A 17,541-nucleotide genomic window follows, 5' to 3' on the forward strand; every position below is an offset into this window, starting at 1 on the left:
AAATGGAGGAAGTTGTGCATTCTCGAATAAGATGGGGTACGGGTTTTAGGAGTTTATTAAAGTTTAATGTGTCATTGTTAGCTAAGCAATGGTGGTGTTTAATACGTAATCCAAATTCTTTGATTGCGTACATGTTAAAAGCCAAGTATTTTAAGGAGGAGGATTTTTTAAACTCAAAATTAGGTAATCTACCTTCTTTTACTTGGAAAAGTTTGTGGGATGTAAAGGGTCATTTTAAAAATGGCTCGGTCGGCAGATTGGAGATGGTATGAACGTCTCAGTTTAGGAGGATGCTTGGGTGCTTGGAAATGGGGATTTCAAAGTTCAAAATATTGGCAATAATTCAAATTTGAACAATGTAGTAGAACTTATTTATCCTAGTACTAGATTGTGAAAAATAAAGTTGATAAAGGACACCTTTAATGAAGTAGATGCCAATAGAGTCCTATGTATACCTATGTTGTGCAATTCGCGTGAAGATCACATTGTTTGGCATGGAGAGGCTACAGATGAGTACTCAGTTCGTAGTGGACACAAGTTACTTCTACAAGATTTACAAACTCCTATGGCTACCAATATTCATCCTAATTACAAGTTGTTTTACAATAGATTATGGAATCTAGACCTACCCTCAAAAAATAAAATTACAAACTGACGAATTTGCATAGTTGAAACCAAGAGAAGTAAGACCAATGTGAAAGAAGTATTGCATTACAAGTGGTAGATGAAGTGCCTACTTCCAACACCATTACGATTGAAAAACTTCAAGAAGAAATTGATTTGCTCGCATAGAACTTTGATAAAGCTTTTAAGAAGTAGTCAATAAGATTCAAGAAGATCGAGGCTTCCAAAAACAACCTGAAAACCAAAAACAAATGAGTTGTTATCAAATAAGAGACTGGAAAATATAATAAAAAATGAACTCAAAGTCATGAGTGAAAAAATAAACTCAAAGTCATGAGTGCCATGGCTATAGTCATATCTAAGATGAGTGTGCTAACACTCTGAATAAGAAAAAGAAGTCACTGTCCGTAGCTTGGAGTGATGAAGGTTCCTCCAGTAGCTTTAATTTTGATGAGGCTTATTGAAAAAAATTATGTGACCTTAACAACAAGTGTTGTTTAAGGATTAGATGTGCACACAAACAGAGAGCCAGATGGGGGATCTGAAGAAGAGTTTTTGAATATCTACAAGACCATGATTGAAAAATGAGAACAAGTGTGTAATTTGAATGTCAGATTGTTACAAGAAAACAATCAACTAAAGGATGAAATCTCGAGGTTGGTCAAATAGATAGAAGCCAATGAATCCTTACTTGTTAAAAAGTTGGACAATCCAATGAAGACTCAAAAAGAGTTGACAACAACTAAACTGATGCTTGAGAAATTCAATGTTAGCAGTGGTAAGTTAGATAAAATTCTTGCCGTTGGAAGGTGAGAACCAGACAGAGGAGGCATTGGCTATGTGGACAAAGGAAAAACAATAATGAAAAGTAATATTTACTTGGATCAAAACCCAAACATTTAAAAAATTCAAACGTCTTTCTTCTTTGATATTCGATATTGACCATTAGGTCAACTTGGACATAAGATATGCTATTTTACTTATCGTTAGGTAGTGATCCATTGTATCGATTATCAAATCTTTACTTAAAGCTTGCTAGTTAAACTTTAAAAAAGAAAAAAAATAATAGTCAAGTCACTTAAAAAAATATTCAAACAATTTAGTAATTTAAATAAAGCTTTTGAAAAATTCAGTGACTATTTTATAACTTTTTAAAGTTAAATGATCAAAACGTAAATTTATAAATAATTTAATGATCTTGGATGTCATTTGCCCTAAAAGTAACATGACAAATTACAAGTCTACTATTAATTGACGTTAACGGCTAGAAGGAAAAAATCGGAAGAAACGCGGGAGCGCAAAATTTTAAAAATTAAGATTAAATCAATTTTAGTTAATTTTATTAGGCAAAATATTATTTGATTGCAAGTAAATTAGAATCAAGTAACCTTTTACCACCTCTATACTTGTAAACATGGCGGTAATTTTATTTTTCTTTGACCACATGGCGCGGGAAGAGAATCCTTGTTCCCTCCAACTTTCTCTTTCTATCACACTCGCTGGATCACGTTCGAAAATCCAAAAGCAAAAAGAAAAAAAACCCAAATCTTTGAATCTCTCAAAAACCCTAAAGTCCTAAATTGAGATTGGGTAAATCTCAATTCTATGGACGATTCAGATGAGAAGAAAGGGCCGGAGGTGGCGATAGTCAATGGCACCGACCGCCCGGAAGGGAGGAGTGTCCGCCGGAGATTGGTCCAGTCAACATTGTTCCCGCAAAAATCACCAGAAATTGAACCGAAGGTTGATCAGAAGGCTAAGGAAGGTGAGGATGATGATAAAGACGGCGAAGATGAAGACTTCTGCGGCAGTCAGGGAAAGAAGGGAAGAAGAAGGAAAGGGAAAGTGACTCCTCAGAATCGAGCTTCTAAAAAGGTTTAGTTGAGTTAGTTTAACCTATTAAATAAGGGGAGAAGCTGTTTGATAGTTTTCCTTTAGAATTTTAACGTGGTTTTCTATGGGCAGGCAAAGAGCAAATCGCCCGTGAAGACTACACCGAAGAAGACTACACCGAAGAAGAATGGGATGAACAATTTGATGGAGAGCGAAGATATATTAACGCCACAAATCCCTAATTTAAGATTGGAGGCAAAATTGACAGCTGAGGTTAGTGACTGTCTTAGCATTATTCTGATCTCTCCTTTAAATTTTTGGAAGTTTTAACACGCTTTTTGTTCACCATTACACTATGGATAGTTTGCATTAGCAGTTTTTTGGCTAATTCTCTCTCCTCCCCCCCCCCCCGGTTTGGTGTTGATTGAGAATGTTGTTTTAGATGTTGAAGAGCAAATATCAAGTTCTAATGCTGAAAATTTTTGCTGTAATGCAGTAATATAAAAATAGTTTCAAGTAGAAAAAGATAGGTCTGCGGTGGAATTTAGCTTTTCTTAGCGACATAGGGATGACATGAATGACGACGAAGGTAAAAAATCAGGGTTCTAGAGAGAGAAAATAATTGAACTTGGTAGCTGATATTTACTTGATTCTAATTTACTGTAACGAGGATGCTGAAGGTATTCATAGGTGATGTAGGCTTTGTGCTGCTTGGTTGGAGACCATTAATATGATGAAGCCTTTGGAGCTTAAGTAGTGCCCAGCATAATGTCATTGGGCAGGAATGTGTCTAATTAAGAGAATAGGAAGAATGATAATCGACCTTCAAAGCTATAGTGAAGAGTTTACTACCACCCAATTTTCTGGATAATGTTTAATTTGAAGACTGTTAGGGTTTTCCTTGCAACACAGGAAGCCTCTTTGTTCCATTTTCTGTCTTTCTCCTCTTTTTATGCAACATTTCACCTTCACTACCCCCTTCTCCCTGGTTTTCCTTGTAATGAGTGCTGCGGTATGGTGTTCACATATTTGGCTGTCTGTACATCAGTTCTTACTACTAGCAAACGGTACCTTAGTTTAGGTGAAGTTAATTTAACTAGCAACATGAAATACAATATTTGGCATGTAAGTTGTAACTAAAAGGTTTTTTTATGCTTGATCAGGAAAATTCACAAATGTTTGCAGGAAGGCAAATTCATCCATTTTTCACATCATGGAAAGCAGGAAAGAGAAGCCAGGAGACTGCTGAAGTAGGGAAAGATGGCGCCTTGCTTGACATAAGTAACGAACGCATTAACATTGGTCCTATTCATGTATTTGAAAGAACTCAGGTATGGCATTATTGACTCAACCATGTTTAAATGTACTGTTTTTCCTTTATATTGTTGTTTTTGGGTTTTTTTTCTTCTTAATTGAACTTATTTAAATGATCTTTTTTCTGGGATGACACCCAATCTTTTTCATGCAGGATGATCTAGTTCTTGATTGGAAAGATTGGTCATTTTTTGAGAAAACCTCCTTTGACACTTTTTGCAATCCTGAAGGCCTATTTAAATCAGTTTTTGAAAGTTATGTCGAGGCATTGTGTATTGACAACTTTCCTGATGTTTCACATTTCTCTAATGCATCATTTGTTCAAAGCAAGTTGTCAGATCAGTGCATTATCGAAGATAATGACTTACTGGGAAAACCACCTGCAATACCTGCTGTAACAGTAGATGAGCAACTGGAAAGCTATCAGCTGTTGAAGAGCTCAGAACGGGTATGTGTTGTAATTTTATTTTCATTGCCTTTTTTTCTTGAAATTTATTTTCAATATTTTCTTTTCTTGTTCTATTAGCTTTTTCTCCTAGACAATAGTAGTCTTAGACAATCAGCTTCCACCCTGCATATTCCTAAATCCCATTTAAGTGATTACTTAATGTGGAATCTAATGTGTACTTCCTTTACCCATGCTTTTAAAGAAGCGCTACCTGCCAGTGAACCAAAGGCTTATCTGTTATTCATGGAACTTGAATGTTCTTTGATTTATTTCACTAGAATTTTGTTATTGCCAGGATGGCCAAGTTGATGAAGTTGGTGTCCTTTTTCTATGCAGGTTGATAATGTAGAAAATTCAGAGCTTGAACAAAGTAGACTTCTTCAAGAAAGGTTGAAATTTTGCATATTAAAACTCTTCTGCCCTTTCTTTAAACTTCATCTGTTTACCTTAATATGCTAGCTTGTGTTTACCTTAATATGTTTGTTATTAGGAATATTTTGCGTTTTTGCGCAATATTTTGCTCAATATGAGAATCTGGTGTGTTTTTGTAGTTTCAGACACTCTTGAATTCAAAGTATGCAGGATGGAGATGGTATTTAGAAATAGGATTTGCATCTTAACAATGATGGTATTTGCTAATCAAATGAAAACAGCCAGTTGGTTCCACAAACTTGTTAAAGTCTTGGTGTTATGGTCAAACTTAGTTGTGCAAACTTCTGAAAAGGTTATCGTTACTAAAAATAATCTAGTGTATACAGAAAAGTTGGTACTTGCTAGTGAATGGATTCTGCCTCTGTTTATGTCACTCTGTTATTCTGCTAAGCAAGTTCCTTTTCGTTATGTTCCTGGTTGCAGAATGGTTCCATGTTATCATGATTGCAGTATCCAGCCTGAATCTGATAATAGCTTATGGACTGATAAGTACCAGCCAAAAAGTGCCACAGAGGTGATATTGTTTGTTCTGAACTACAATGACCTTAAAAGGTGGAGGGGATGTAATATCATACTTCTTATTTTCTTTTTCTTTTTCCTCTGCTATTGCTGCTTTTCAGGTTTGTGGTAATATTGAATCAGTGAAGTTTATGAGTGACTGGTTGTTTTTGTGGCGTAAGAGAAGTTTTCGAGCCATCAAAGCCTCTAATAACATTGATAAACAAAGCTTGCACGAAGATTCTGATGATGATTTTTGTGCAAGTGGTTCTGATTCAGAAAACATAGATGAAGAGGATAGCCTGAAGAATGTTCTCTTAGTTACTGGACCAATTGGGGTATATAATTTTTTTGACTAAAGTTAGCACATTCTTATTTTAAAGTTAACCTTTGTGTCTCTGTTTTTGCAATTCACATAATGAACCATCATGCTTGGGTTTGTATGAATTATTATCTCTATCATGTTTCACTTCATGTTTGGGTTGATAATTTTTTTCCTGGTATTGGTAGTTGAATTCTTGCTAGCCTTTATTGTGTGTTTCTTGCTTTCAAGGTTCACTGGTATTTTTCTTTTCCTGAAAATGGAACTAGGAACTTAACATTAAGTTGATTCACTCACAACAGTAATTGTAGTTAGATCTGCAAAGATTTCAGTCTTGTGGTTGTATAAGGTTTATGGGAAATCTCTTGCTTATACTTATTCTTTTTCCAAAAGGGTTGCTTTGTTGGAGAGTGTTCTGTATTTTCTTTTTTCAAAATATGCTAGGTACATATGTATTTGGTTTCTATTGTTAGTTAAAGGTATTTTTTCCTTTTGTTGCAGAGTGGGAAGTCTGCAGCTATCCATGCTTGTGCGGAGGAACAAGGATTTAAAATTCTGGAGGTTGCCACTGAACTTTTAGATTCTCGTTGGAAAGATTTACATTTTTTTATCCTCCAGCATTAGTTGTGGCCAACCAATATCCCAATGGTGTTTATCCTGGCATGAAAATGCATATAAGCATTAAGTTTTCCTGGTAGAGTATTAGGAGTTATATCTGAAGTAAATGAGCTCCGCTTGTTATGAAGTTAAGGTTCTAGGTTGAGTTCATAAAGTTTGCTAGTCTAAGTGCTAGTAGTTGTTAAGACGTGTCTTGCAACTGAAAGCAAAGATTCATCTCTCCATTATTTCTAAATCATTGGAAATCTAGGTGAGCTTTTGAACCCATCAAACACTTCTATCAGGGGAATATCAAAGTGCCGGACATGCTCCGACACAGTGAATACATGCCGGGTCACTTCAAAAATATAAAAATAAAAATAAAATTGGAAACAGTCAAAGACACTCAGACATGTGATGGTTTTTTTCTTTTGCATTTTTCTACCCAATATGGAATCAAGAATGAGTGATTTGGTTCCAATGGTTTCCTAAGGTTCAAGTTTTTAAATTAAAAAAAAATTAAAAAAGAAATAAAAGTGTATTTGCATGTAATATTTATTGAAAATTATCAAATTTACATTTTTATTGTATATTATGATATAAATTTATTTTTTTTTGCTGTCATGCCATATTTATGTATTACTTTTTAAAGCAATTCTCTTGTCATGTCTTAGCTGTATTATATGCCCCTGCTTTTTAGTTTGGACTTATATTTGTACATTGAGTGTTTTGGAGGATTTCGACCAGAAGTGATATAGGTTCATGATTATAAACCAGTTTACGTGTCCAGTACCTTCAAAACATGCTGCAAGTAAATCTATGTTGCTTTTGATATGGACTTTATTCTAAGGCTTGTATTTGCCACTTCTAAAGAATAATTTGCATAAGACTGAATACTGAAATTTTCTGTCAGTTGGAGAACTATGCAAGTTTCTTCTGTTTTTCTCTTTCTTTGTATCATTATTCATCTTAAAAGGTAGAAAGATGATAAAATTACTGTCCTTTCCATTCCAGTATAGTTTAGTTACATTCCTTTGTAATTACAAGGCATCATTAATGCAGTCATTCAAATTAATATTAATTCAGTCAATCTTTAGTGTTTGTAATTTAATAATATAACAATTCATTGTGTAAAAGTTGAATGCTTCTGATCTATTGTTTTGTTAGTCCAATGCATCAGACTGTCGAAATGGGGCTGTGGTGAAGCAAAAATTTGGAGAGGCTTTAGAATCACACTGCCTTACAGGGTTGGTGACTCTGTCTTCAGCATCGCTCTTACACTTCCTTGTTATGATAATTCTATTGCCCATTGAAGCATCTAGCAGAAAAGCTTTACTAATGTAATTCTGTCCTAAACTGTATACTTGTTGCAGGTCAATAGAAAATCTTGTAGATTCACCTAGCAAGCATATGATGAAATCTGCAGGACCTTTATCTAAAGGTGAAGCAGTGAAAGAATTTGATAAGGAGGTGGAATTTATACCAATATCAGATGAGGAAGATTCATCAGGGCCTCATGGTGCATCTGGAAAACATGTCTGTAATGATCGTGAAACCGGATTTGGTCAAGATAAAGTTAGGTCTTTGATTCTCTTTGAGGATGTGGATATCAGTTTTCCTGAAGATCGTGGTTTTCTTGCTGCTATACAAAAAATTGCTGAAAAAGCAAGAGGGCCTGTGATACTGACTAGTAATAGTAAGATGGCTTTATGGTTGAAACAATTTGATATTTCTTGACTCTTTATAACTTGGATGTATTTCCTTTTAACTCCATGTTTTGGTGGTAATTCTCAGGTAACAATCTTGTTCTGCCAGACAACTTGGACAGGCTAGAGTTATGTTTCACCATGCCATCACGAGAAGAGCTGCTTAACCATCTTAATATGGTATAAACTTCAGTGCTTTCTTTGAACTCTTTCACCTAGCAAAGTTCTTTATCTATTCATGTTTATCTTATCTTTATGCGACAGGTCTGTGCAGCTGAGAAAGCCATCATTCAACCGTATTTACTAGAGCAATTAATTAAATGTTGTCAGGGTGATATCCGGAAAACCATTATGCATCTCCAGTTTTGGTGCCAGAGCAAAAAATATCAAAAAGGTTAATAACAGCACACAGCCTTGTTTGTGCAGTACATTTATTCTGTTTCTGAAATTTACATGGTATGATTAGTATACTGGTTTCCCCTGACATCACAGCTGGGTACAATGCTTTGAGAAAAGACCTTGAAAAATGTCAGATAATCAAAGAGCTCTAATATTCTATCAACCTTTTTTGGCGATAGTTTAATCTTCCAAATTATTGGAAATCTTAATAAATCGCTATGTAAGAAAACATGAAGAATCGGTTTTAAAATAAAATTTCGGGAAATGTTTGAGCCTTTGCATAAATCCAAGTATCATTTGAATTAAACATTAACCATCTACAAATACATATTCAGTTTGATTTGGGTAATCTCAATTGTTCCCTGATACATGAATGGATGGAAACTATATTAACAGTTTCTTTTTGGTGTATGCTGATGTATAGAGTAGTTTAATTCAAGTGTTAATGTCAAAAGTTTTGATTGATAGATTCACTAGAAAACTTATAACAGCCTTTGTAGTTATGGACTTAAGGTTTAGTGACCCTTACCATCTTGCTGTGAATTTTATTTGCAGATTCATTTTGTTAATGATGATTAAATTTATGAATAATAAGTATGCATTGTAGTTACAGCTATATGAGCTATGTATCTGGGGATGAAACCTAATGGAAGAAAGAGCTGGTTTCAGTCTAGGTTTCGATACTTCATACTTTTTCTAAAAGGATTTCTGTTATCATTTAGTAGTGGCTTTTTGGAAGTTATTATGGTGCTGTCAAGGCCAACTGGATGCCTTTTTGTTCGTACAATTTCAAATACTTGTTTTGTGCTTGAGAAAATCACAAGAGGTCTTTTCAAGGGTGTGATTTCTATGTTTAATGTTTGTTTTTGAGCTCCTTGCCAGTTTTTAGTGTCTCATGAAGAAAAATTCTTTGTATCATATATTTGCACTTTGCTTTAACGCCCATTGATGATCCAGGTGGCAAATCGCAGAAGACTTATGGGTTACTGCTATTTGATTTAGAAGCTGGTCATTTGGTATTACCAACTGTAATCCCTTGGGGCTTCCCATCTCAGTTATCAGAGTTAGTTGAGAAGGAAATTGCTGAGAAATTGTCTCTGATGGGAGAAAATCCAACTTTAATGGAGGTGATGGAGGAAGAACTTGAACATAACAACATGCCAAATGGGTTGGAGATGCATAATAATGAAATAGACAGTATAGAGGCAAAGAAGGAAGTAATGTCACACCGGAATTTCTCTATTCATGATTGCTATGAATCGATAAACCCTTCTTATACTGCACATGACTTTTACAATTCCTCAGGCACCCCGGTTTCTTTCTCTCGGAGAACAAGTAGGAGGAAACTTGATGTTGTTTTGTCTTCTGATTCTGAAGATGAGGACTTCAATAAACACCGTTCTTTAGTTTCAGACTCGAATGTCAACCGTGAATTATTCATCGAAGAAGATTATGTACACCTTTCCCATTGTCCCAACAGGCCATTAACAGATGAGCTACTTAATTCTGGAGTAGATAAATGTGAGGGAAGGGGTTTCCAATACTCAGAAACTGAAAATAATTTAAAAATGGAAACATGTGAATCTTTGGATGTATCATATGTTCCTGAGACTGAAATTGTTAATGGAATGGAGCTCTCTTCTAGAACTCTGTCTTGTGCTAATGTTTCTGAAACAACAGAAGTTTCAGTTAGTTGCGAGTTTGGAGAAGGCCTGTTGCCAGCTGAAGCAAATGACCCCGGTAAATTTATGCATATGTTGATTAAAACTTCAGATATTTCAGTTGGCACATGCAATATAATAGCAGAAGCATCTCATGAAGAGGTGGTGGAGAATTCGCAAAATCAGTATGAGGCTGTATCAAGTGGGCTTGAACTAATGGATGAATGCAGTCGCATGAATTTCAACAAAAAATCTTTTTCCATGGGGAAATTTAGAAACCAGGTGGCCACTGATTTAGTACAAGAATCATGGAAAAAACTTCGTAACAGTCATGCTGATCTAAAACAGTATGTTGACTCAGAGCCAAAAGATGCTCTGAATATCTTAAAGCTTACTTCTAGAATGAGTGACCTAATTTCACAAGCTGACCAATTACTTTCCAAGTGCCAGATGCAAGTAAGTTAGGAATATTATTGGTTGTTTATTCAGAGACCCTTATTGAGTTTGCCTGTTATCTTTGATGCTAACTAGCCAGTTGTGCAGGATTCTTTGGAGATGTTAATGATCCCTTCCGAGAATTCAGATGCATTTGTCTGGCGTGACAAGCAGCTGCAGATGGCAAACACAATTTCACAACATGGATTTTGCTTGTATGCTAAAGAAATTGATACTTTAAGATTGAAAATGGGTTTTGAGCATAGGGTGGATTTGAGCCAAGAGATTCTGGCTTCCTCAACTAGCACAATGGCACTTGGTAGATTGCTTAGACATGATGCTAGTGCAAGCAGGACTTCAGTTGATGGAAAGGGTTTGGACATGACCCCATCAAAACATGAGCTGGCAGTGAAAAGGTCCAGAGTTGTCATTTTCCTTGATGCCACCCTGGGATATATATTACTTGCATATGAGTTGACCATTTTTACATTGGCAAATCACGTCAAATTTCATGCTTATTATTGATCGTTTAAAATTTTTGTTTTGGGTTGCTTGGATGGAATGAAGTATTTCATTGGATAAGTAGAACCTCTATAGATGCATGATTTAGGCATTTATCTAGTGTGCTCTGTCTGGAAAAAGTTTTGGTACATTCATCTTGCTAGGGAGAAAAAGCATGTTTTCTTGCTGCTCAAGTTGTTCGGTTTAGAACTTCATTATTGGCACTGCCATTTTACTTATCTAAATTGGTTTTTGAATATGCAATATAGGGATGTGAAGTCATGTTTATTCGACATCATTAGCTCCATGGTGCCATCAAGATTTTGCTTGGCGCTGAAGGGTGATGCATTTCATGAATATGTTTCTTCCTTGGGGTATATATCAAAATCAGAAGCTTCCCGCTTATCAGTAGGCACAAGCTTGACTAAAAGATGCAGGTATACGAACTTTTACTTCAAATTACTGCCCTGCAAATGTGTTAGTATTTGATTAGTCATCACCACATATCCCTTGCGGTACTTCTGTTTAATTTCAACTTGTTTTCACACAGGACACGACGATCTCGGCATTACTTGAGTACTGGTGTACTAATGTTATCTCCTGAAGACATTTCATTGTTGGAACAATATAATTTCAATGGGAAGTTATCATCCAACAACTGATGCTAGTTTCAGAAAACCATGATTGAGAAAAAATAACAAAATAGGCACAGTAAGCTTGTAAACCACACAATGCCCGAGGGGGGAGAGTCAAAAACCCAGCTGCCGAGAAAAACAGAATGCCATGCAGCAGATATTAAGTGTTGAATGGTAGTATTGAAAAGGAATGTCTGCAACAGATGTCATTTTGGCCTATACTTCCTAACATGCTCAACATGGTACTAGAGGTAAAGTAGATATATTTTAATCTTGAATGCGATTCCATCCGTTCTCATTGTTAAGCATATAGATATAGTAATAACAGTTCTGTAGTGATATTACTGATAATAATAATAAACATCAAGTCATATTTAAATAAGATATATAATGCAGTTTTTTTTTCCCTTCAATTAGTCAGCCATCTTAGAAGAGAATTCCCTGTTCTTCATATATGCTTAAAAATCATTGCTCAACTCTTCTGCTCCTTGAATTTCTGCCAATTATTGTTGTTGAAAATTAGAGTTATCAAATTTCTGAGTGTCTGCTGTCCAAAAAAACTGTACTGTTTGTTTCTAGAAAAATCCCACAACCAGGATTGCCCAACCAAAACTTAAAAAAATAATATCTAAATAAATTCAAGTGCTATAGTTAAAAGAAAACTTTGATTTATGCATTATTAGCTAAGAAATTTAATCATGATATACTTTATTTCGATTCAAAGTAAAATTGATGTATGCTTTGCTAGATTTTAGAAATTTACAAATTTACGCTATTATTTAAATGATATTTTTGGTAATATTTAAATGATTAAATTACCCAATATTTCATTCAAATTTCAAAATTACATTTTAGAAATTTTTTTTTATATTCTCGTATGCTATTTTTTGATATAAACAAGTATTATATAAAGTTTTCATATGAAATAATATTTTTTATATTATATCAAATTTTATGTATTTATAATTTATTTTATTTATTTACAACAATAGTAATTATAATAATATTATGATAAATGTATTATATAAGTTTTTATAACAAAAATGAGAATATGAAAATTCAATGCAAGGGCTTCATGTACTTTGGTATCAATATCTTTCGAGAAAGATTAATGTTGGAAGAATTAAACTCGTTAAGAAAACAAGTTTTATACTAAAATAATTTAGTAAAATTGAGATTTTAGGTAACTTAAATTTTATTAATCAAATAATAAAATCTTACATTTTAAGTAAATGAACCAAATAAAACAATGTAACATATTGAAGAATATGTTAAGTTACATGTCGGTAATCTTATTACCAACGTAATCAATATAACGGTAACTTAGTGTTTACCTGATTACTCAAATACCCTTTTTAATTTTCTAATTTATATGGTTACAATATCAAATACGACATGATTATAGATACCAACATAATATTAAAAACATAATTAAATATAATATAATACCAATATGATACAATATCAAAATTTTATTATAATATGAATTATTAACATAATAATATATATAAATATAAAATAAGATAGATAAAATAAAATACTCAATTATAATATATAGGCATGAACTATATTGAATTTGGGATTAATTCTTGTGGGATCAGGTTAAAATTATAGTTGTAGTGGTTAAAAAGTGAGCTTCTCCATTCATAAGCTTATTAATAGTATTGATTTCTACCAACAATTTCAAATTTCTAGCTTAGCTGCTATGAAGGTGCAGTTATTTTATTTTGAAACCATTTTTGGGTAAACAATGACATTCATCTTGTCTAAGAAAAACACGTGTTTTTTTTCATGAATAATCTCATTATATGTTCAGATTATATCTGGATATTTTTTTCACACAATATCTAAAACTACTCATAACCCCTCCCAACCCATAAACAGGAGAATAATATACTTTAGCACACTCTTCTAAACTAAGTTAAGATATATTTTGATTATTAGTTTGTCTATTCTTGCATTGTAATAGTTTAATTTTGGTCATAATTATACATATGTATTGATTGTAATTATAATTTCGTTTATGTGTTGTAATGATTGATTCTAATTATAGATATATGAATGTATTACTTGTAATACCTTAAAAAAACATCTTTAGTAGGAGAGTGGGTCATGACATCCTTCCTACTATAGAGAAATGTACCCCATTTTCCTTTTCTGTCGATTCTAGTTGCTTCCATTGTGGTGCTCTCAAGGAGGATGTTTTGACTATATGTAGTATCAATAATGATCTTTTATCTTTTTCTTGAGCAATTGACCGGTTGGAATTTGCTATGCGAAAGATAGACAAAGAGGCTTTCACAAGCCGATTGTTCTCATTCGGCAACAATACTCACAGAGACTTGACCCCTTAGGATGTGGTGATTCGGACTAATTCTACTCACAGATACTTTCGGATCCTTAACATGTTGTTTGCACCTCTTCTTATTAGGCAACTAGTTATTGCTAAATGGTGCTCATCGATTAGTGAATTCATAAAAACCAATGTTGATGTCGCATGGAACAAGGATGCTAGGAGTTCTATTTGTGGTGCGATCTTTCGAGACCACAAGGATTTGGTGCTTGTGGATTTTTCTAGATCGAGGGCGCTTTTGATGCTCCATCTGTCGAGGCCAAGTCCATTACTTGTGCTATTAAGAAGGCACATGAGTGGGGTTATCTAAATATTGGAATTTTCTTTTGATGACTGCATTATTCGGGAGACCTTGGTTTATGTACAAAGAAAACCGATGAAAGCAATAAAAAAGGAACTGAATATTCACTCCAACTCAAAGCTATAATTATAATAGAAAAAAGTAGATAGAATGTGGTTGGTGATGGCAGATTCATTATACTATATGATGATTATAATATACATTAAGAATAGGGTCAAACATTCAACAGATCAAAAAGGTAAGGTACAAATTCCAAATTCCAAACTCCAAACTCCCAACAGGGTGTCATTCTTGGTTGTTTTAAAAACACCACCGACCATAACGACTTTGTTATGTAATGTTTATCTTATATTATGTCGTATGTATGTATTGATACATGCATGATATTCTACAATTCCTGAGATCATATTTGTTTTTTTTTATATAATGTTTAAAATTACACATAATCCCACATCAATTCATGAATAGGAGGATAACGCACTTCAACATACTTAAACTTATGTTCTCACCAATCGAGCAAATATTCAATTGACACGCTGAAGTGGAAAAATAGAAAATGCCAAAAAGAACTAGAGCATAGCTAGGGGAGCTAGCAGGAGCTTATCCCCTAAAATGATTTTTTTTCCATTTAGATCTTTTAAAAATTGATAAAAGTAAATTATACTTTTAACTTCTTTAAAAATAATAAAAAATAAACATAAAGTTATAATTTTATTATCGTAAAAATTATAATTTAAATTTAACCTTAAATTTTTTTTCTAATTTGGCAACTGACTTAAAAAAGATGTAAATATATGCTGTATTGGTGCTGAATACTTTCATGAACCCATCAATCACAAAGACTGAACTATATCCATAAGCATCAGTGTGTTATATATTAGATTACCATCCGGTACTGGGAATTTTTAATAAAACTTGGTATGAGAATGGCACCCATTTAGCTTTGCCCATATTCCCATGAAAGCTGTGCCAATAAAATAAAGGGTGGCAGGGCAATGGAAGGGGCAGGTGAGGATACCGTGATGGTTTAGATTTAGGGTCTAAGATTCGTCACTCAAACCTCCTCTGTTGAATCATCATTCGGAAAATGACATTTTACCTTTTTCTTACCACGGAATAGATTTTCATTAAATTTGTGTTGTATTAAAATTAAACAGATTCTCGTACGCGTATTTTCTTGGAGAGAGATTCGTCTGTAGGGTGATGCAAACAATTTATATGGTGGTGAACTATACTGTGTTGATTGAGTTAAGAGTCGGTATAAAAATCGAGTCGATCGATCTAAGAATTGGGTAGAAATAAATAACATAATAAAATTAAATCTTTTATTGTAAAAAAAAAAGTACTTTGTTTCTATTTTACTATAACATTTATAATATATAAAAATTATGTTTTAGTTTAATAAAATAGTCCAAATTTGAACAATGGAAATCCTCCATGTTTAAACTGATGACTACCAAGATATGAGTTTTGTCTTAAAAAAATAATTAATTTTTCAGTTCTTGTCGAAAACCAGTGTATCGTGTTCTAAAAACATAAATAAATCTCGAGTTCAAATACATAAAATCTCTATTCCCTAAAGTAATGGAATAATTTTGTATGTCCACTTTGAATTGCTTTTTATTCCTTTTATTTATAATTTATATTTTTTACACTAAATTTTTTTTAAATATTTATTTTGTAGTTTTATATGTAAGTATAATAAAAGTTTTAGCTCTACATTTTTTACCCTTTAACTGATCTCACCACCACTGCTGTTTTTACACTAACCGCATGTAAACGCACCGCTCATCCAAACTCACCCTAAATTGATGCTCAACCTTTTATTGTGAATCCAAATGAATAAATTCAACTATAATCTAATGTTCTATTAGAAGGTGGATCAGATGCTATGTCACAATTTATATGATAGTCTACGTGTATTTCTTGTTAATGTAGAACTACTTTATTCTATATGTTACATTAAAAATAATTTATAAATATACTAAAATTAAAAACTTTATAAAATTTTCCAAAAATGTTAAGAAAATAAAAAAAAACTCGTCAAACTTATATAAAAAAAATACATTAAAGGTTCTAAAATATCTAAAAGGTTTTCAAATTTTTTTAAAAAATCCAAAAGTATGAAAGAATTAAAAAATCTTTGAAATTCAATAAAAAGTAAAATGGAAAAACAAACGAACATAAAGATTATATAAAATCAAATTTTTATTTCATATTTTAAAATACTTATGCAATATGAAATATGAAAAAAAATTGTACTTCTTTCATAAATTTTGGGTTTTTTTATTTTTAAATATTTTCCATTTCTAAAATTTAGTTTTTTTAATTATTGAAAATTTGAATGTTTTAAATATTTTGTACTTTTTATATATTTTTTAAAAATTGGAGACTTTTTCCTGTGATTTTTGAAAATATAAATTTCATTTATGAATTTTTAAATTTTTAGATATTTTTATTTTTAAAATTAAATTATTTATTACCTTAACATATAAAATAAAATAATGTCACATCAATAGTGAAAGGTTGAAAGTCAGTTTGCTCCAAATAAAAAAAAAAGTAGAGTCTAAATTGAATAGAGGTATAAAAGTTGAGGGCTAAGTTTATTAGTATACAATAATAATAATAATGGCACAATTTCAACAAAAAAGAGTATTTTGTTAGTTTTTGTAACATACTGAGATCAATTTAATAAAATATAAAAAATATTAAGCTCTATAAAATTATTTAAGTAACTAAACTTTATATGCTTTATTTAAAATATCATTTATATATATATATATAAGTGAATAATTATATTATAATAAAAAAATTGATAAATATAAGGATGAAACCTTGAATTAGCTTGAAATCCACACAAAATTATCAAAAAAAATGGCTTTTAGTATAAACAAGATTGTAATACTAAAATTTAAAGAAATAAATAAATATTAACTTTTAAGTGCAATTATACAAATAAATTGCATTACTCTTTGGATTTTAAATTGAATCAGAATTTTTTATACAAAATATGACAATATTAACAATTAAATTTAACTTTTTAATTCTAAATTCTTAGAAACAATGCAGTTAATGATAGATTTTTAACTTCCCAATTCTGTTATCTAACTATATAATTTTTATTATTTTTAAATTTCAAAATTATTTTACATTTACACGCATATAAGTATATCACTTCACATAAAATTATGATATAAGGATTCACGTTTTACATCATTTTTAAATTAATGGTTATTATTAGTCGTGTTCTGGCATAAATATAAGATTTATTAAGGTAAGAGTGACACAATATTTATTGAATCATTTTCGGAAGGTCTTTTATGCATTATTGATTCGGTGGGTCTCTTAGAGCTCTTGACAATAGTTTATTGCTTGACTATCATCATCAAGTTTGTCTAATAATGGCGGGCGAGGATACAATTTTCAATGGTTTAATCAATGTGACGCATCTCTAATTTGCTTTTGAATCTTCAAATGTTATA

General features: G+C 32.3%; 1 protein-coding gene across 1 annotated transcript; it reads left to right on the forward strand.

The window, feature by feature from the left end:
* Positions 1-2,067: 2,067 nt before the first annotated feature.
* Positions 2,068-11,818, forward strand: LOC107901411 (uncharacterized). The gene is made up of 16 exons (XM_016827406.2): positions 2,068-2,499; positions 2,590-2,730; positions 3,621-3,788; positions 3,926-4,219; positions 4,556-4,608; positions 5,075-5,165; positions 5,272-5,487; positions 5,973-6,032; positions 7,236-7,315; positions 7,442-7,764; positions 7,863-7,954; positions 8,039-8,168; positions 9,131-10,290; positions 10,378-10,685; positions 11,040-11,207; positions 11,321-11,818. The coding sequence occupies exons 1-16, from the start codon at positions 2,230-2,232 to the stop codon at positions 11,430-11,432; spliced, it is 3,666 nt and encodes a 1,221-aa protein (XP_016682895.1). The 5' UTR covers positions 2,068-2,229; the 3' UTR covers positions 11,433-11,818.
* The last annotated feature ends 5,723 nt before the right edge of the window (positions 11,819-17,541 follow it).

Source organism: Gossypium hirsutum, chromosome D06 (assembly GCF_007990345.1).
Source record: "Gossypium hirsutum isolate 1008001.06 chromosome D06, Gossypium_hirsutum_v2.1, whole genome shotgun sequence".
Taxonomy (NCBI): Eukaryota; Viridiplantae; Streptophyta; class Magnoliopsida; order Malvales; family Malvaceae; genus Gossypium; species Gossypium hirsutum.

Coding starts and splice junctions, on each gene's coding strand:
- LOC107901411 (XM_016827406.2), top strand. CDS start 2,230: ATGGACGATTCAGATGAGAAGAAAGGGCCGGAGGTGGCGATAGTCAAT. Junction 2,500..2,589: donor AGAATCGAGCTTCTAAAAAG/GTTTAGTTGAGT, acceptor TTCTATGGGCAG/GCAAAGAGCAAATCGCCCGT. Junction 10,686..11,039: donor CATGAGCTGGCAGTGAAAAG/GTCCAGAGTTGT, acceptor TATGCAATATAG/GGATGTGAAGTCATGTTTAT.